The sequence below is a fragment of the Amyelois transitella genome, chromosome 25 (assembly GCF_032362555.1).
Source record: "Amyelois transitella isolate CPQ chromosome 25, ilAmyTran1.1, whole genome shotgun sequence".
Taxonomy (NCBI): domain Eukaryota; kingdom Metazoa; phylum Arthropoda; class Insecta; order Lepidoptera; family Pyralidae; genus Amyelois; species Amyelois transitella.
This window is the reverse complement of record NC_083528.1, coordinates 3,143,570-3,165,854: the sequence shown is the minus strand read 5'-3', so window position 1 is coordinate 3,165,854 and position 22,285 is coordinate 3,143,570. Positions and strand designations below refer to the sequence as shown.

Here is a 22,285-nt window from a genome sequence, read left to right as displayed (position 1 = left end):
AGTTTGATACCCTATATCTGCTTTGGAAACAAGAACTGATGACTCCAAATGTCCTTACCTTCCCTCTCACTCTGAGATAAACCAAAATACATACTTATAAAAATGGAGAAGTTTACCTCAGGTAGATAACGAATTCTAAGTTTTGACAACATAGTTTCCCAAAAATGCTATATATTTCGTCGGGTCCCTTACACAAGCGTGTTAATAAATCTCATGGGACCAATATGGCCGTATATCACTTTGCGGTCGGGAATGGCCACGCGGTACGCACCTCACGTCCGTCCAGTTAACGCTGTAACTTGGTCACTAGCCCGTTGTCGGACAACTGTTACAGTTATTTCAAACTGGCCTTATAAATTCACAGCCGATTTGCTTAGATAGTGTTTTAGATAATGTCAGGGGGCTTCGTTTCCGTGGGAATATCCAGAAAAAGGTTGGCCCATGTTTGATAAATTGTTTAATGTAAATTGGACATAAAGACAGATAAACAGTGACTATGTATTCTGCTGAGTTGAATCCTTTCTTGTCGATTTGTAGGTGGTTTTAAAAAGAAACAAAACACAACGTTGCCAAGACGTCTTCATACCAACACTAACTTAGTAATGGCAAGATATTATGTTTTGTTGTTATGAGGTCGCGGTCTAGTCAGACTCAGAGTTAATGAAAGACATAGTCATGTCTGGCCGTTTTTCAATCAGCCAAGGAGTATTCCATATATTCCATTTTATCATCAGCACATCGAGTGGATATTTAAGTGGTTTACGGACGTAAAGATAAACGATCAAAACCAAACTAACACATACATTTTGTCCTCGAACACACAAAACTTATTGATATATTTAGAAATACAGATCAAGCGAGAACCTCCATAGTTAAGTACAAGAAATCATATACATATATCGCAAGTAATCCTTGGATCTTATTTCCGTGACGCAACGGCGGACAGGTAATATTACATCACTTATAGTAAAGCAGCTCTGACATATATATGTCATATGTATATGTTATGTAATCGAGAGCAAATGGTTAAGCTCTTGATAATCGTTTGTTGAAACTTTTAAAAGACTGACATAACCTAATTAATGTGCTTTCTTTATTGAGTTCTCTGAGCCTCTTATTCTTTCTTCTCTTGTTAGACATGTGTTTAACGATATTATCTCAACGGTATTATATTTTATAAAAAATACTTATATCGCCCAAAATTAGCCTAAGGCCAATCAGAATGTCTTTTATTTCAGGTTCTGACCAGGATTCTAACCAGGGATCTGTACTGTGACAGACAAGCGCACCACCGCTGCGTCACAGAGGTAATCTTATCAATGTAGTCAACCAAAGAAAGAACATGCATTGTGTAAAATACACGATACAACTTTTGCCGAATCAACTATATTGAAGGTCTCTGAATTTCTCTGTTCTTGTCGAAAAAAAAAACTTCTTAACTCCGTCTTGTCCATACAAATTCGCGGGAATTTGCTAGCGTATTCATAAAGTACCCAGTCCTGAAGCCACTAATGACTTCCTACCAAAGTACCGTACTAGCGAAGTCAAGTGCAACAGCATATGGTTACATAACCGTGTCCCCAATACGCGTGCTAGTCGCTTCATGAGTACAAGACATGCAATTTTATGCAACCGAGTGCATAACAACGTTATTTTAATCATACTTCCCGCATTTCAATGCAGATTGTAGAAAAGAATCATTTGTTTTTTTCATTTGATACATATCCTCTATCTCGTATGGTATCTGAATACCTATGCCTGTTTCTCGGAAGGGTAGGCAGAAACTACATCTAGGTATTATTTCGTTTCTTGCCACGATTTCGTACTCTTGACTTAACCTTTTGTCAAAACGTCATATTGTGATATGATACCAACGTTTTTTATCTTAATCATCAGCATCTTCTTGATATTAATCTTATCTGACCTCCGCTTCCAATTCAAAAGTGTAACTGTCTTCTGCTATATATAATGTAAACCATATATATCATGGTTAACCCAGTTGCCTGAATGTGCAGGTTTCTTCAAGACGTTTTCTCTCATCTCAACAAGCAATCGATAAAAATATACACCACATAAATAGCTATTTTCTGATGGCTACGATGCCATAGAAATAACACACAAAATAGGATACGTAGAATATATTTATTTTCAAAATTGAATACAAGGCATCACTTATAGACGTCACAAAAATCTAATTATATCTACTACCGCTTTATAGCTACTACACAGAGATAAACAGAGACGTCAAAAATGAACTACGTCGCTATCCATTTAAAATTAAAAAATAACTTACTTTTCAAGACACGTCGGTTCAATCTCCAAACTTGAACAATAATACCTCACCCTGTATAAATCCATAATTAAAACAAATTTAAGCAAATTTATAACAATTTCAACCTCACATTGGCTCATTTGAACGTTAATTCCATTAAAACTTTCCCGGTATAAAGAAAATTGACACCGAATTGAACACAGAGAGTGGGCGGATATTATTATACGTGGCGGTTTAGTACGAGAGATGGGGACGCAGAAACCGGAATAAATAAATTTAATACAGTGGAACAAAGGTAAGCAGTTTTTTTTTCTTGCCTTCTTAATTTTATTTATTAAAAACTTTTTTTTTTCTATTTCTTGTCAAATAGGAAATCTCAAAATAAGTGCGTTACTAAGTAATTCTATAAATTCTGAGGCCACGTTCAGATATTTGGTATTTGTGTTATTACAGTTTTTTGTTAATAGAATATACTTAGTCAAATAAAAAATCATTACGGTAACTATTATTTAAAAAAATCCAAAATATATTGGGGACTTCGGGTTACCACTATTCTTTATTTCTAACTACATATTCAGCAGTAAAAATGTAAAAATCCGGCTTTTGAATTTATAGGGTAATGATATATGTAATTATAGAAATGGTGTTTGTGGAAAAGAAACTATATTTTCATTTCATTTCAGAAATATGAATTAAGACTAGTCCCAAATTAAAATTGCCAATTATCAAATTTAAAAAAAAATAATTACGTGACGCTCTCTTATACTAAGCAAATGTGGGCGTTTCCAGTTCTTTGAATATTGATATATAACTAAACGTCTGAAAACTTTATCCCAGATTTACGGTCATATTTATCACGCCATATATAATCCTTTATTATATTTGTTACAAAAGATATCTTTTGTCTAATACTTTAATGTCGTAGAAAGGTGAAAGGAAGGTAATACATATCATTTAAATTATATATTACACTAGAGGCCGCCCGACTTCGTCCGCATGGAAACCCTATCAATCCTTCAGGAACTCCGGGATAATAAGTAGCCTATATGTTATTCTGGGTCTTCAGCTACCTACATACCAAAGTTTATCGTAATCGGTTTAGTAGTTTTTGCGTGAAAGACTAACAAACATCCATACTGACATACTTACAAATTTTCGCATTTATAATATTAGTAGGATTACAGATGAACATACCGCGAATTTAGTCTCACTCACATCATATATTACGAGTACTACATTTAATCCCTAAGTGATTGTCACATGATTCCCGCGGGAAATCGAGCCGCTAGACTTATTTCCCGTTCGGCCCCGGTCTCGGCGGCGACAGCTCTTATTAGCTGATATCTGCGGAGTATTAAAATACCTGATAGAAATAGATTTTTCTTCCAAAATGGTACACAAGGTATCACATATTGACGACTTCATGTTTTAAGTGAGGCCCTGAAATTCCTCGGGAACGGAAATTACGAGGTAGGTAATTTTTTATTTTACGCAAGCGAACACTAGTAATACTTATTAACAGGTCTAAAGAAATATAAAACAGGAATAAAGGGATATGGCATAATTGCTGGTCTAGTTTTTAACTCGGACCTTAACTTTACAGGTATAAGAACTTATTTAACTCGGCCGTCCCAAATTTGCGGCGTCCCAGTTATTTCCCGCTAAAATTTGTAAACATTATTGAGGGCAATTTATATATTACAGCATTATGTTCTCGGTACGATTATGAAAGAGAAAGAGCAAGGGATACATACATTAAGTTTTTATCCCTTACGGAGTAGACAGGGCCAGCAGTTTCAAAATAACTGTAAGACCATGTTTAGATCTGCGACTTAAATAAAAAATGATGATGATAAATGATGGAATTAAGATTTCAATAGTAACAGGTCGCCCATCGCCTTAAGGAATAATGCTAACTTTATTAGCCTATCCCTTGGTTGACAACAATTCCAGTTTGTGACTAAGCATTACTCTAAATATCTTTAGGTAAATGCATTAGCAACGTGTCTAACTATAACACCGGCCATTGTATTATATCATCAGTAAACACGCAGTTGGCCAAAAATACGCAAAAAAAAGAAAGTTTCTGAATCTCTTCCAACTTAGTTGTTCAACAAACCCCTTGGTGTCACAATTATATCCCGCGAGAATTTTTCACAATCTGTTTGTTCGGTATCGAGGGCACGTTGTTCAGACGTACTGTCAGCATACTAATGTCATGCGTGACGATGTTTATATACATATATGCAAATATTTTATAGGTACTATATGTATCTATATAACAATTATTTTTTCCTAAATTCTATAATTTTTTCCTATTTTTATGTATGATGACGAAAGCAGTGGAATAATTTAGGAGTGTTTAACTAGTAACTAGGGAGATAAAGAAAACTGGTGTCCAGAGAAAACGAGCCTTTCTAGCACGATCAAATATGAAAAAAGTATATGTTATCAATATTATTGACATTGATAATAGCAAACATTACAACTGCGTCATATACACCTGTTTAAACTAGCTCTATTTCAAATGAGTTTGATAAGTATTATCCCTACATTCTGTCGTATGGTTCCCGGCACTATTAAATTAGACCACTTCATCTTCTTTGGTGGATGTCGTTAGAGATTATTAAGGAAATAAACAATTAGTTCACGTTCACTAAGTGCAATGACGAAGTTCCAAAAAAGGTTAGGAGTCACGTAGGTCAGACGAGAGTCATTTCGTGTATGCCCTGACTTCACTACCCGGAATAGCTCTGAAAGATGATAAATCTCAACATCCCAGAAAGACAGGTAATAATAACTGAGTGAGATAAAACAAGCAGTACAATCTTTTTGTCGAAGTTTGATAAAAACTATGTAATGAAATCAACAGATTATTGTAAAAAATACATATGTATTTAGGTAGTGTGGTTAAGGAACTGTCAAATATCCATCTCAATTTAAGCAGATCATAATAATAAACCTTATAACACCCACTTATAAAAGGTCAGAGGTTAAAAATATGTTAATATCTCCGCGTGCAAGGTTCATCAAAAACATTCTTTGGGGTCGAAAGCTTCGGAACCTTTGACCTCAAAAGCGAGTAATCTGCCCACGCAAATTCAAAGTGCCTTGGATATGTCGTCAATTTTAACCCCACCAAGAGATTTACTTTGTATGTACCACGTCATAAAATGTATTAAAGCTCACCTCTAATGTGGAATTCGATCACCCAGGTGATATCAACTGGGTGATGAAAGATGAATAAATCAACTTTTGATGGGATGGGAGAAATTTGATCACAGCAGTTTTCAAGTTGAACTAATTCGAAAACATCTAAGAAAACCACATTCAAATTAGAGCAATTCTATTTATTTTTTGGCAATATCTTTCAAGTACAATACAGAAATCGTATCGTCTCCTTAACTGACCTTCTGTCTCGACTACCTAAAGCTTAAAGCTTACGAGTATAACTCTGATATATCCGATACTGACTGAGACGAGATTATAGTTTCAAAGAGAATCTGATACTGCATTCAAACTACTCGTACCTACCTACAATTAAAGTGAGCAATTTGGCTATAATCATTGGTCGGTGTCATACACTATACAGAAATGGAGAACGTTGATAAACGGTAATTGAGACATCTATTCCTCAAATTAAAATAGCAAGACCTTTGCGTAATCTCATCTTCTCACTTTTACTTTTATGATTGGTAAATCATTGTTATGATATCAGATAATGCTGCGAGGATCAGTAAGACATAATAACAACTCACAGATACACATATCACATCTTCCTGACGGGGAGAGTTCAAGACTCGAAGGCCAGATAGATGACTTGATGATAGAATTGAGATTCAAAGATAGCCTGAACTAGTGTAACGCCTAAAAGAAATTCAACTTTATGTAAACCTTTCCCTTGTTTGACTTTTACAATCTGTGAGAGAATGCTGCAGGAGAACAGAGTCTACTTGAGACTCTTGACCAAACATTACTTTCTGATAATGAGAAATAAAATACCATTTCGTAGCAACAAATAATATTATTTACGCCATTACGTAAAAGCCACTTGAAATTCTGTTCGGAAGTTCTGAAAAAGTAAAGCGAATTGTTTATTCAACTGATTTTAAGGGCCCTCTTAGAACTTGTGGCACAAACAGAAACTTTGAAATGTTCGTATTATCTAGACGATTGCTTGAATCAGCCACGACTTGAAAAACATCGTTATGTACAGATCCGTATTGATTGTTGGTCGTTCGTTTTGGTGTGTTGATATCATGCCAATGATTTATGCAGTTCTTCAGTAACACTATGTGTGATTCTGGTGCTATACAGAGGAACTCGGCCGACATCTTGCTCACAAGAGGACCTAAATGAAGCAAACAATTGCTAGAATGCCGTGGCTTCTTATTGGGACTTTCGATAAACAATATAAAGAAAATTTTTATCATCAATACGTTGTTCCCGGTTGCGTCCTTCTTTGGTACAAGCCATCTGAACTATGCAGCTAAAAAACCCGAGCACAACAAACGCAGCTCAGAAGCAGCTTAGTTTATTTAAAAGCGGTTTTGCACGAACTTGTAATGCAAGAAACCACACCAAATTGAGATTTGGGCCAGCGCTCGAACTGCTCTGCTTAGTCCCTAAAGCTGAAAAAATATTTTCAAATATGCCGAAGTTTATACGAAAGTCGTGGGGCCCTGTCAAACGATTTTTTAAATTTTTAGTATGTTTTTTCACAGCTTCGCTTTATCTTGCAAGGCTTTGTAAACTTAATATTGTTGTTGACAATACAAAGGCAATATGGAACGCCGAACTGTCTCTTCCAGCGCGACCCAAATATGCACTTACCCGTGTTATGACAAGGGAAAATGCGTCAAATTAACTTACGAGTTGTTACAAGGATAGACCTCACAGTTAAATCCGAACGTTGTAGGATATGTAGACTTATTTATTTTTATTTTTTATTAATTCAACCTATAAATCAATTAAATACTATCTTTTGCACGCTACTCTTTTGCGCATAATCCCATTTTACCATTGTCTAATAATTTAATAATTAATTAGTACTTATATAGCAACTTGGTCTAGATACATAAAAAACCTAATTCAAACAATCCAAACTTTATACTCTCATTTTTAACTCTTTCAGGCGCACCCTGAGTTAAAACCAGGGCTGATGAACTCCGAATGAAAAAAATGGGAAACAATTTGATGACAGAAAAGAATAAATACTGCCGTAAGTATTACATAACCAAGAAAAGATGACGAAATGTTCATTAAAATGTAAAAATTGACTGACCAGATAAGAAACAGCGCGATAAAGGAATGTTGTGATGTGAAAGAAAATGTACTTGCACGAAGAGAGTTATGCATGTGGATGAAGCGGAAATTGAACCGGAGTATTCAGTGTAACAGAATGCAGTATATTGATAAGAGAGCAGAACGCTATGAATGATAGATGAGTTTTGTGATAAATGATTGTCCGAGGAAGGGTTGAACGGAATGACGGGTGATGTAAATTGAATAGAATAGAACACACATATATCACGTCTCTATACGATACGGGATAGACAGAGCCAACAGTCACAAGACTCGAATGCTATTAATATTGTTTGGCCTAATAATTAACTTGATATTTAGAGTATTCATATTGAGCCATCTAGCTGGCTGGATTTCAGTTTTTTTCAAGACTGCTCTGTCCACCTCGTAAGGGATAAAGACATGATGATATAAATGAATGAGTTACCTATTAATTTGATCGTCCAATGTCTCTCAGATGAATACCCATAAATTGAGTTACAAAACCAGCAAAATATTTAATCGAGGAAATGCTAACTCTATCCTCAAATACGAAACCTTCGAAAGCTTGCAATAACCTTACCGCACACGATTGACCTTTAGTGGTGTTGCCAACTTAGCAAGTTTTACCGCTTTTTTGGCAATGTCCGCACTCCAAATTCGGAGCTTAGGGCCCATCACCCATTTACACAGTATTTGAACGCTTTAAAGAGAGAGATGAGGCGAAAAATTATGTAGAAATTGTGGCAAGTGGAATGATGTAGTCTGTGCCTACGCCTACGGGAAAAAAAAGAGTAATTTTAGAAGTTATGATTATGTATGTATGTATGTAAGCTATTTAATTAAAAATAACAGAAAATCAAAACAACCAAACATATCTGGCCTCTCTAGCGCTTTTTAACCCCCGACGGAAAAGAGGGAGGTTATAGGTAAGTTTGACATGTCTGACTGTCTGTCTGTGGCATCATAGCTTAGAAAACCACTAACGTGAAGTTTATCCTAAAAAATATTACTCTACATCAAAAGAGCGCTTTGATCACAGGTAGTTGGTAACACTGACCTTCATGTGGAAAGATTGTGATGTCACCGACAAGATAATATACGAGACGCTGCGATTTGGAGACGCCAAGCAATTTTTAAGGAAGAAGCAATATTTTAAGACTAGCTGTTACCCGCGATTTCTTATGTGTGGATTTTAAGGTGTTAATGGATTGAAGCAAAAAATGAAGTCTACATTTTAAGATAAAGACAAGCTACTACCACCAACCCTACTTGTATTTTTCTGAAGCACAATTAGATTTTGCAATTATTTCGCTGCTTTTTAAGATACCCAGAAATGCTTTTTAAGATACAGAAGGACGGAAAGGAAGGAAATATTTGCTCACAATTTTTTCTCCAGAAAACGGGTTATTCATTGCTGCCTTCTTGTTTAAACAGTCACCAATGACCTTTCCTTAATAAAATCCATCCCTAAGGAGCATGACCTTAAACGAAGCGCAATGTCGACCCACTCGCAGTCAGATGATTTATGACCAATCCCGAGGGATTGGTTGGAATATTGTAGTGAAAATGTGGGTGGAGGAACTTCACTTTATACAACTAGACCAATGATACTCAAACCTGTTGTTCCCCGTGCCACTATAAAACTATAAAGAACACTAAAACTTCAGCGCTACCGCTTTGTAATGGAGAATTATTATTTCGTATTAGTTGGTTGACTAGATGGATGGAACACATATATATCTTTACCGTATTTTTCGAAGGAAAAGTTATCTATTATTTCAATTATAAATAAACTAATGATACTTCTTTACGTTTTTACTAGACAGCTATCACTGAGTTCTCACAATTTCAACTCAATCTTTGTATTTTGTCCCGTATAAATTTATTTATTTATTCAATTCTTTGAAACCGTATGTTGCCTTTTATTGTTGATTTTTTTTTCGTTGACACTACGACAGACTCTAGTTTTATAACGAACTCTTATGATTCAGTTCAAGATGAATGATATTATATATAATAGCGTCTCACACTTTGAGAACCCTTGACTAAAACAAACACGAAGCATATGACAGCGCTTCTATAAAAGTGACAAACACTTTGTTTTAAGTTACCAAAGTCGTTTCTGTGGGCGGAATGACTTAAATAAATTGAATTAAAGTGCTTTTAACTTCTGGAAACTATCGCCTGAATTTATCAAAATGTACAGTCTTGATACATTTGGTTCATAAGAATATTTCGTATTGTGGGTTGTCTGTCAATAACTTCCTTAAATTTACTCAGTAAGGAAGTCAAGTTTTATGATTAATACAACATTTTAAACAATAATAATGTATATATCGCATAACCACCGCGTTTATTTTCATTGAGAAAATTTCACTTTCACAGTCGCAATCACAACTTTTACTATGCAGAGCGAAATTAAAAAATATTGAAGGCACGGAACTATAACACAAATAATCAACTTATTTTTTTCGTAAAGGCGCACCCCGGATCCTCTCTAGAGACGTGAAGATGTTATCGGGACGAGCTTCAGGACGAAGAAGAATGAGGTGATCACAGGTTTAGTGGCTTTAACTGTGGTTTTTGGCTGATTATTAAAATTATGGTGCCGTTCAAAATACTAATATTTATAAATCGATATTCTATAAAATTGATACATTTTGTAAGCAAGAGAAATTTTGCGAGAGAGCGAGCGGCTGAGCGTGTTATATCTGTAATCTTTTAATTTTTAACATATGTACACAATGCCGACTTATTACTGCATATGAAAGTTGCGATTAGAATATTATATTCTCGAATGCAATTGGTTGATGACGTGAAAGCGAGGATTAACGACCTTTATTACTAGGGTGCCCTTAAAAAAGTTTAAACAAGATAAATATGACATGGCGCCGAAAGTAAAATGTGAATTGAATTGGAAATTTATAACGGTATAAAAATATCAATTTGAGAAATGCTCTTGTTATAAATTTTATCTGTAAACTTAAATTTAATGTGAACAACACCACTTATTAGCCTTGGCTATATTTTAGGTCAAATTTTAATTTATCGATACTTACCTAAAAATAACGTTGTCAAAATTATCAGAAATTTGGTAAAACTCAATAACATTTTAATAAAGTATTTTTGATTTAATGTAGGAACCCATATCCCATATTACAGGCTTTTTATCAGGTTTTATATTTCTTTATACCCTGCTTTTGAAATACCCAGGAGAATATTCTGTTGAATCGTAGAAATGTCTAAATAATTGTTTACTCGTAGTATGTGACTGGGCCTACATTTCCTTTGTCAAAGTACGTTTACAAAGGTATTCCCTAGAGATCGCCCGCCTCGCTCAAAGGGAAGGTTCGAGATTTTTTAAGTTATTGGACATTACGTTGACTAAGGCATTTTATTTATTTACCGCCTATAAAATAAAGGTAAGTAGCATGGGTATAAATATTTTTTTTCCGATCTAATTGGTCAACCTATTTGAATTTTAATTCCATCATGAAGTCATACAGCTAAACGTGGCCTTTTAGTCTTTTCGAAACTGCTGGCTCTGTATATCCCGCGAGGGATATAGAGGTGACTGAATGGTCTGAATGACCTTATACCCAACCCAACACGGTTACCGAAACATATCTGTATGTTTTCTATCATTTAGTTTTAATACATAGGTACTTTAAATTATGCCATATCAAAAAAAAAAAAACAATTTAAACACAAGAGAGTTTAAAAAAAGGAGAACCTAAATTTTATGTAGTACTCAAAATTATTATATTTTTAGACATTTTCCCATAAATATGCAAATATGCCATTCCAGCATTATAGAACGAAGTGTGAAGCAGTTTTCAGTTGATATAGGAAATTGCTTATTCCTGATAATTAGTTCTACTTTTGCGATATTTACTTATAAGTTTTTAATTTCACGCGTACGAAGTTTGCGGGAAAATCTATTATTTCTTCTATTGGAAATTTGAGTGCGTTTTAATTCTAAATATTATCGAAGAATACTGGCACAAAAGGTAGAAAGTAATGCCCTTATGAAAGAAAACACGTTCATCGCAAAACGACATAGTAAAGCACTTAGTACGTTATTGACTGGGAAAATTGTTGCGTAATTTATATGAGGACCTTTTTAAAGAACAGAGCTAAACTTTTTATATATAACTACTTTACTTATTATTTAACTAGCTTCATCCGCAGCTCCGTCCGCGTGAATCGTACAATATTTCATGGAAATCGGATCAGTGGTATTAACGTAAAAGAAACACATACATACTCGTATACTTATTAAACATTTTTGTGAAGTCTCTCATTACGTGTTTCTCACTTCTTTCAACTTAATCATTTTAAAATTTTTATCAAACTTGTAGAGGCAATTTTTTGTTTAAAAATAACTGATTTAAACGTTAGTACCTAACGTTTTGGGTGACATTATTACCTCATTGTGTTCATTCAATTATGTTCAGTTTGTAAGACTTATTTTGTAACTGTAGGTATATTATTCCGAAATAAAACTTAATAGAAAATAACATCGAAGTAACATTCAGTCCACTTGATCAAAAAAAGTCCCATAGTCACACTTCTAATATTCTTTCACATGTCAATCTATAACCATAAGAATACCATGACGTCTTCAACATGCATTTCAGATTGACCTCTAATCCGATATATATAAGGAACATAATACATGTTTACTTTTCGACGTTTACTCTGTGGAGAACGTCAAAAGGGTGTATTCAGACTTGCGAAGGACCTTCTGACGTCAGCGCCGGCGGAAGCCGTATTCTGAACAATACGAAGTAGGCATGCGTGGGTGCACGGCCTTATGTACAGGAGAAAGCGATTTTCAGTTTGTCGATATAACTTACTGACAATTCAGAAATTCGTCAACCGAAAAATATGCTAATTTTTAATAAATTATGTATTTATACGTGAATTTGAGTTGCGGTTATAATTGACACTTACAAAAGGTACAAGAGATAAGTAGATAAAATACCTGATTTTTAAACGAAAGTCGCAAATCAAAATGTTTATGTTCATGGTTTTATAACCTGATTCTGTTTCTGTATACCATGTATGTTTTAATTGAAATAATTAAAGAAAAAGACGACGATAAATAATTCTTGTTTACACGCCAAGTTCTCAAGACTTGCGTCAAATTGAAAGAGTGGTGTGAGAGGTCTCCGACGAACTGTCGAGCTTTTCAAAGGACCCACAAGACGGAGGCAGAGCCTTTTGTTTACCAGGAAACGGTTACGTACTTTGTTATGTGATAGTAAAGAACGTGGCATCGTATATAAGTACATTTAACCACTAATAAGATCACTTACCTGTCATCCTGTAAGTTATTCAACTGGCTGAGTTCCAACTCTCGTCGCAAGTTGGACACCTCGCATAGAAGCATATCCCGCTCAGCTGCCACCTTCTCCAGTTCCGCCCTCAGTCGGATCACCTCGTTGGTGAGATCCATCGTCGCCATATTGACGACTATCGATAACTAACACTGCACATCACTAAACACACAGCGAGGTGACCAATCACGCTCGCGCATTTTAAATTTCGAACTGCACAATTTTAAATAGGAATGTGAGCTTAACTCTTCGCAACACGATTTTATTTCAGCGTTTCACTAATCCCTCGTACATACTACACCGTCGGCATCTGAAACAATGAAAATACATTCGCTTGAAAATGTGGATTGCGCAGTCAGTATCCCAAATATTCAGTTCGTAAACTCTGACAACGGAAAGCGTATGAAGTCACAACTATGAGAGTTATGATAACATAGACATAAATATCTGGAATAGTCCCTTTTATTGGTTGTTTTCAGCAAACAGACCGGCCTTTTATTTCGCCCTTGCGTATTGTGTCAAGAGAAATAAATAAATATAAATAAATATATACGGGACAAGAAAGAAAGGCATATTGTAATAAATAGGAATGGCCAAGTGAAATAAGGAATAACCGTATCTTAAATCTTAACTTGTTTTTGTTCTTACTTAGTCCGGCGATATATTTTCCATGATAAGATCAAAACACATTAGTGTCAAAATAGTTATGGTTCCATAACTGACCCAATGGAAAGACTCTTTCCATAATCGGATAAACTTTCTTAGAAAATATACAAATTAGAGCAGTGAAGCGTAATTATGCTGTCGTTTACATGGATGATTTTGATAAAAGACAAAGTATTAACATTTTTGCCATGTCGTGTGGTTCCCGGCACCAATAGAAAAAAGAATAGCCACTCCGTCTCTTTCCCATGGATTTCGTAAAAGGGAACTAATGGATAGGCTTGTAAACTGAGGATTCAGGCAATGGCGATGCTAGCAAGCTGTCAGTCACTATTTCAATCTGAATTCTATCATTAAGCCAAACAACAGCTGGTTTTTCAAGACTGTTAAATCTGTCTACCCGCAAGGGTATAGACGTGATTATATGTATATATGTATGTATTAAAAAAATTACTGGTAAAAATATATAGGTACTCAAACAACTGAACAGCTGCCATGAATTATCTGATACACACATACATATAATCATGTCTTTAGCCCTTAAGGGTAGACAGAGGTAACAAACCTTTAAATACTGAAAGGCCAGGTTCAGCTGTAGTATGGCTTAATCATGGAATTGAATTCAAATACCTCGGTTAACACAATATTTTATCATAAATATATATACAATAGTAAGCGGGGAAAAATAGTTTAAATACAAAAATTAATACACAATCTACTCCATCTTGCCTTGGCTGATGCTCGCGGACAACAGTAATTTTCGTGAGAAATGAATCAATTACAATTCCACAGTTTAGATAATTACAATCTTTATGCATTGTGCTGACAGACTGAATCTGAACAGAAGCAATTAGACGAGACATTTATGTAAGAGGTTTTGTCTCTAGCTCGACTTGTCAGAAGGTGATTTTTCCCATGCATGTTTGATTCTCTCTCTCTCTCTCATCGTTGCGCATTCCCAATTGTACCCTCCACCAAAGTGCTTCGGGGCCTAGGGTCCCGTATTTATTTAAATTCATCATTCATCTTCAAAAAAGAAGGATTTAATTGGCAACAGTTTTAAAATAACAGATTTTAAAACAAATTGATAATTAACAACAAAATTAAAAATGTCTTGCTTCTACAGAAGATTCTAGAGTAGTTGACTAATTTTTTGGTCCTCATGTCCATTGTGTAAGTTTTCATTAATTGCAATATTTTTTACTCTAATAATATAAAAGAAATTCATTGCAAGTAGCGAACAATATAACTAGCGCCATCTTTGAATGGTTCATAAAAACATTAAACGTAGACAGCACGTGTCAGCTGATCGATGCAAATCTAAACGCGTAAATACAGATGGCGCTGTTTGTTTCACATTAATAAAACTAATTTATGCATAACAGAAAAGACAATTAACATATTGTTGTATGTATTCAATAATTTAATGAATGACGATATGCCGTTCCGTTCGTCAAGCACGATGTCAATGTAAGAAAGAGTAAAGACGATGACTAATGCTCATGTTTATGTGCTAAGCAGTTTAGGCATTCAAATTGTCTTACAGAGATTAGAATATGTAGTTAGTATTTTCATCAATTTTACAAATAATTTGAATATAAACGTATGATTAAGTCATCAAACTGAGAACATCTTTTTCGAGACGGTTAAAAATGAATACGCCCGCTTTGCCATTCTTATAGTAGGTAAGTATACTTATTTCCCGGCATTCCATTCCGAAGACCACGCAATTTTTAATGTAATAGCAGGAAGAACATTGCACTAATTTCAATTAAGAATCTGTGTAATTTATAAATTATACGAATTCCGGTATTCAATTTACTTTATTATTTGTTTATTTATTTATATATTTATGTACATCAAGGTAAATAAGAATAAAACTTAAAATAAAGAGAAATTCAGTACAAGGGCACTACTTATTTCTAGAGAAATTCCTTCCAGCAGGCCCACGACAGGAAATTGTAAAGAATTTAGATAAATGATAATTCACAGTCAGGTCAAGGTTGACCTGACGTCAAGAGTACCCGGAACCGACGAGCTCGCATGAAGAATTATGAATGTAGATGAAGCGCAACAAGTATGCAGGGATCGTGGCAAGTGGAAATATGTAGTCACTGCCTAACCCTACAGGAAAGAGGCGTGATTTTACGTTTGTATGTAAACTATTCGGCGGAGTTCAGGGGCTCTCCTTCAAAGAGGTGAGTACGCCGCCGGGAACAACGGAAAGTGGATGATGATTTGTATGTAAAGTACCTCGATTGCCACTATTGCTGTGAATTTGTTGGAACACGAAACTTATGCCCTACCGTAATAGCCCGACCTCTGAAGTTGTCCATCCTTCCCCTGAACTATGAGGGCCTTTTCTCTTCCGCTTCCTCTTGGTGTAAATTTACAACCTCACCTCTTTAAACAGGAGCCCAGGGTGTTGCGTTTGACCATAATTCTGGATTGGGTATCCATGAATTCCTTTTCTGCTATCTGCAAAAGCAAACCGCTGGTACTGAGTCTTACCATCTCGATATGATTAGAACCGTTTGAGGATGCCTATCTATATGGCTATCTTTATGCCAAAACTCAGTGAAACCCGTTCAGTGGTTTCAGCGATGCGTCGTTAGATGTCAGATATCAATTTCCATTTCTTCAAGTTAACTGTTATGTTTTTAAATCAATACACACATACATACATATAATCACGTCTATATCCCTTGCGGGATAGGCAGTGCCAACGGTCTTGAAAATACTGATAAGCCACGTTCAGCTGTTTGGATTGATGATAGAATTGAGATTCAAATATTATCTCAATATACGTAAAATGTAGTAGTTTGTGTGCATTTTGTAGTAGGGTACTACAAAATGAACACAAACTTACATTTTCTCATGTTTGTGTTAGCGAAAGTTGGCAATAAGTAATTATTTTAGTACGAAAGAAATCGCTAATTGAATTCTGTGTGTTACTCTCAGTCAAACAAAGGGAATTCGATTAAGTCTAATGAAAAGTAATCAAAGTTAGGAATTTCGTGAATTAATAACGACGACAAACTATAAGATAATAAAATTAATGTCGCTAATTTCGTAATTTGAAAGTGAAACCATGAGTCGGCGCCACACAAACAATCCTTTTGTATGAGTAGAGTGACAAATATAATGGTCATCACAAAATTAAATCAAAAGTAAATTTTATTCGTCAAAATTTACTTAAATGTATAAATTTACCTTGGTTTGATTATATATTATTATACTTACTACTTTTTATACTTTTGTGCAATTTTCAATAAATGAGAAAATTTATTGTAGATATGGTTTTTTAAGTTTTTTTAAGATTGAATAATAAGTTATTCTCACTTATTTTCCTACCGCTAAAACATGCTTCCTTAATAATAATAAAATTGAATCGATACGTAGAAAGTAATACAAATCTTATAAAGCGAATATGTTTCTTCAAGCCGTATTTAAAAGAATCTTTTAAAAATTTAAATCCTAGATTACTTTAGCGAGACCTTGCGTGCTCCACGAAATGAAACATCCAATCAGTTGTAATAACTTTAGAAAATATTCAAATCACGCAATGTTTTACTTAAATACGTATGCAAGTGTGCAAAATTTGTGCAAGATAACCGAGGTAACTTAAATTATCGTGTCATCACGCAATTGTGCTAGAAATCTAGTACTTCAATGATACCAAATAATATCGTTGCTGTACATTGCAATATTGCGTTTATTCGGAATATTAATATAGCTTATATATTTCATGGCTTATGGCAATAAAATATCTCCATTATTTTATTTTTAGACAATATTATCAACGACGGAAATAATCATTAACACTTTTAATTTCAATGACGATATTTCAAACCTAACCGAAATTTGGACTCATGGCCACCCTAAAGACGCATCGGGATACTTTTACTCGCATTCCTAATACGAATGCGTTTGCGCAGTTTCTCTCCACGCGGGTTGAATACCAACCAGTGATTTATAGATGGCGCTGTGTTTCAGGAACTGTTATACTGCATAGTCGTACAATTAGTTCTGTTTTTAAAATAAATAAAAATTAAGAAATGTGTAAGAATTCCGATTAAGGAGATAACATCTGATTACAGTGACATACATACATATAATCACATTTTATCCCTTAGTAGTCAATAGTCTTTTCAGGACAAGCTTAGATTGAATTAAGGATTAAAAAGTGACATGTTGCTAGCCCATCTTCCAAGTTTATGTAGACGGGTTGCAATGACAGCTTTACCTGAATTATCTTCATTTACATTGTTTTTGATATGATATGAATGATCTCAATAAATCTGGCAATAACACTTTTTCGTATTTAAATGATAAACATACATTGCCGTTATTTTCAAAATTAACTACGAACCGGAAGCTAATAATAAAAATTGTGATTTCTAGCAGCATTTAGCTTCTAAATTCATTTAAAAATTGTATATAATTCTTTATTTCTCAACAGTGGATAATTGAGTTGAAATGAGTTCAAATTTTCCATTTGCTACGATCCTCACAGACTTCTCCCGCTTGTTCCACACTCATTACTCTTTTAATGCATATTCGACGATTACAATTACTCTCACTACTCCAGAGGAAACGGGCTAACATGTTTTGGTAACCGGTGGTCGACAGCCTTGAATAGACTTCGACTTTGAAATGTTTCATAATTTCAATAAGGTTCTCTAAACAAATAAGTCTAGATCATAAAGCAAGGCGAGATAATTAATTCAAAACAAGATTAACTTTCATTTTCTTTGCAGAGAATTTAAAACGAAGTTGGATTATGCAAGAATCTAAAGACTATATCTAAAAATGCAAATTACATATACATATTTTTTGTATTATTTTCTATTCTACATAAGCACTATGAAATAGGCACGGGTTGCAATAACTTTACATTAAATGTTGCACGTACAATCGCAAACTTTAGGTTCTAATCGAGTCCAAAAACAGGTTCTCATTAAAAGGAAATTGTACAGTATAAAGCGTATCGATCTTAAAAGCCAAAACCGGAAAAAACGCTTTTTCCGGCTTCCGTGACGTAAACATCATCTTAAAGCATCATCATCGTGTGTAGCTTTAAGTCCCGGTCGCGTCCTCTACCTACGAATCAATCCTGGATTAGGTAAGCACAGGTTTTTACACGAAGCGGTTCCCATCTAATCTCCGCAACCTTGAACAACCTGTTGCCCGAATGTGCCGGTTTCATGCTTTCCCTCACCTTCAAATCAGCATCTAACGTACATTCTAATATCGCTCCGACATGTATCATATCGTGATCTCATCATATCACAAAGCTAATGATACAATATAGCCATATTAATACGGTTTTTCATTGACACCGTTACTATGACATGAAATATTACTATAGTCACGATATCATGGTAAGATATCGGTCACATGTTAAGAAAATTGCAAAACATTTTAGTAACAGCCGTATGGTTTCTAAATAAAATAGAATAAAATGTACCATCATCTTACATACATACATACATAAAATCACGCCTCTTTCCCGGAGGGGTAGGCAGAGACTACCTCTTTCCACTTGCCACGATCTCTGCATACTTCTTTCGCTTCGTCCACATTCATAACTCTCTTCATCATCTTCCAAAGTAAAAAAACAATGCTAATAAAAAGGCCGAGATATTAGAATCTTCAATGGTCATAACTGTGATTGATCACCTTTTTACAGCAATTGATGAATAAGATAAGTAATATCTAACCCTAGATTTGTATCAGACCAACGGTCTGAAAACAAACAGGTTTACTAAATGTTAAGAGAGAGAAATATAAGCTTATAATTTCTAAGCATTTTCCGAATTCGAACGTAATCATACGTACTTAATACATAACACACCTCTATACTGGAGAAGAAGGCACAGAACTACATGTTTCCACTTGGCATGCCTAGCTCATGATGTAAGTTGGTACGATCCCTTCATAGGTACTTCCTTTGCTTCATCAACATTAACAATTTTCAAACAAGCTCATCGGTTTACGCTAACTGACCTTACACCAAAACGCCCTTTATTCGATCAAGGTACGATCGAAAGTAAACACAGATCAATTATTATTCTAGAACAATGTTGCCAAACATAAACCCAATGTTTATGTTTCATTACTAACGTGCTGATCTCCTGAGTAAAAGTACATCATCCGAAGTGAACTGTCTAATAAAACGGCGCATTAATATTCAATGAAAAATTCACGTATCTCCAACACGCTATCCTGAGAGTGAAATCTTGTTTTTCTTTATTCCAGGCGTTGTTTGCTCAATGAGAAAGCCAAAAATAGTCAACGACTTCTATAATATCAGACTCGTCATTACGTTTTTATTTCGAAACGTCGATATATATCCGAAGCGTACTTGGAAAGTGTGCTCCAAGGAATAATAAAGATGCGCCTAAAAATGGTGCACTTAGAGAAATACTTCGATTTATTTATGAAACTCCCAATTATTAAAAAAAAATCTTTAAACAGTGATCTTAAAATATATTTCGCAAAGATAGGTATTATAATTTAATGGCAGCGTTTTGTAAACCACATTATTGTTACTATTTGGACGAAAACCTAAGAGCACAAAGTAATATAATGAATATTGATTAAAAGCGATGCGTTGTTTAGTAATATCCTTCAAAGGTCGTTGTAACAGGTATTGTTTTCTAAGCCCACGCTATCAAAAAGCGCGTATCGGTTGAGATAGGATAATTCTTATTTATATCGAGTGAATAAGTAACACATTCTCCGCCTTCTCCGAATATTTTTTATTCATGAGTGTGATTCTTGACTTCAAGTTTTTTACAGAAAGGTAGTGCGATAACAAAGCGATAAATAAACAATATGCAAGAAAATTACACAAATTTTTATGGAAAAAAATAATATTAATTAAAATTAATAAGAAGAAAGGAAGTGAGTGAGCTTATATAGCTATTACATTTTTCTTAATAAAAATCCTGACATCACACGGTCAACTTGGCACCAAAGGACCAACAATGCGCCAATCATAATTTAGAGTAAAATTGCAAGCTAGTTTCGAAATTTTTATTTGGAAAAAATAAAAGTATCAATAGCAAAAGTTAATTACCTACTGAACTAAAAGCATATTAACAATATTAGTTTTAATGAGACAAAATTTATTTGATTGACGTAAACTGTAAGTATGTCCATTCGTCTAGATCCAACCCTATTTAGTTAATCCTAAATTACAAAATTCCAACAAAAACGCTGCAATGTGCGTTTAAGAAATTAATTGTTGCTTTTTTTTTTAAAAAAAAATATATATATATGTACTGGACAAATTACACAGACTGTGTCAGCCTCGAAGTAAGTTACAAACTTGTGATACGAGATACAAACTTAACGATACTATATTACTACAAAAGCACGTAGGTACAATAAAAAAAAACTGTAAATTAAAACTGTGTTGTTTACTACCCTATCATCTTTGGGAAAAGCAAGATCGTGTCTTATTATCTCCATGCCTGAACATAAAGTTTACTATGTTGGTATTATATATTTTTGCATAAACATGATATAAGGTCTGTACAACAAAGCCGCTAAGGTTTATCACAAAAATCCGCCGTTTCAAAGGGCATTCAAGTGTACGCGTCCACACCATTGGGTCCGAGAGCGCGAATTACCCACTTTCCCGCCTTTTTTGGTCCGAATTAAGTATTTATAAACAGGAGTGTGGTACGTCCTTTACAATTCTCGTTTGAAAGCCTCCTTCGTATAACGTATATGGGGAAATGGAGTGTTTTTGTTAACCGTACTTAATCCTCTGACAAAGTGTTGACATTAGATATTGAGGTTCTATTTTCAAACTTAAAGCTACTTATCTATAACATACATACATATAATCACGTTTATATCCCCTGCGGGGCAGACAGGCCAACAATATTGGAAAGACTGGCCACGTTCACCTAGTAAGTAAACGTGTATATCAGAGATTAAGGCGCATCAAAACTAAATTTACATTCAGAACAGACTTACAACTTAGAATTACGAGCATTTCAAGTCCAAATATGTCATTAAAAACAGTCGCGCGACGTTCCGAACGACGTAAACCGTCTATTAAGTGATAAAATTAAAATATGGGCTGTCGCAGAGCAGTAAAACATACGTGGAACGGAACGGCGCTGCTGGTCTTGCGGATAATTCACATTATTTAATTTACGATTTACTAAAGACGTTTTGAGGTGGTACGGGCTTACAGAGTCGAACTTTAAAACAATAGAATATGAGTAACATAATCCGTTCGACATCCTCTGTTATCAGGGTAAAGGAGCGCTGACCTTTTTCTTCTGAATTTTGATCTATCGGATTAATTTTGGATTAAAAACTCCTTCCCTAGGAGAATGCAACTGGAAAATGACAGATGAAAAAGTAATTCTGATAGAGATTCCATCTTTCCACTTAATACAATCGTTTCTTTACATTCTACCTATTAAAAACAGTAGCTATGCCTTCATTATTTAGAGCTTCATCAACTTCTCCCAAGTTTCTTGTCATCATTACAAAAGAAAATTTGTACATAATAAAACATCACATCTGTGTTAGTTTCACAACATTTAAGATACATGAAGATATCCAAAAGTAAACATCAACTAGGATATTTTATAAGGAAAAATGCGTCATTGACACAATTTCTCCTTTACGTTACAACAACTTAAACCTATAATGGATGTTCCTATCCCGCCTAAAATGGTGATGACGTGTACGA

General features: G+C 34.6%; 1 protein-coding gene across 1 annotated transcript in view; it reads right to left on the bottom strand.

Moving 5' to 3' along the window:
• Window positions 1-22,285, bottom strand: part of LOC106138048 (IQ motif and SEC7 domain-containing protein 2) — a 140,487-nt gene that overhangs the window by 62,424 nt on the left and 55,778 nt on the right. The window contains exon 3 of the mRNA XM_060951468.1: window positions 12,880-13,210. Coding sequence (XP_060807451.1) covers window positions 12,880-13,028 — 149 coding nt within the window. The 5' untranslated portion in view covers window positions 13,029-13,210. The remainder of the gene's footprint in view (window positions 1-12,879; window positions 13,211-22,285) is intronic.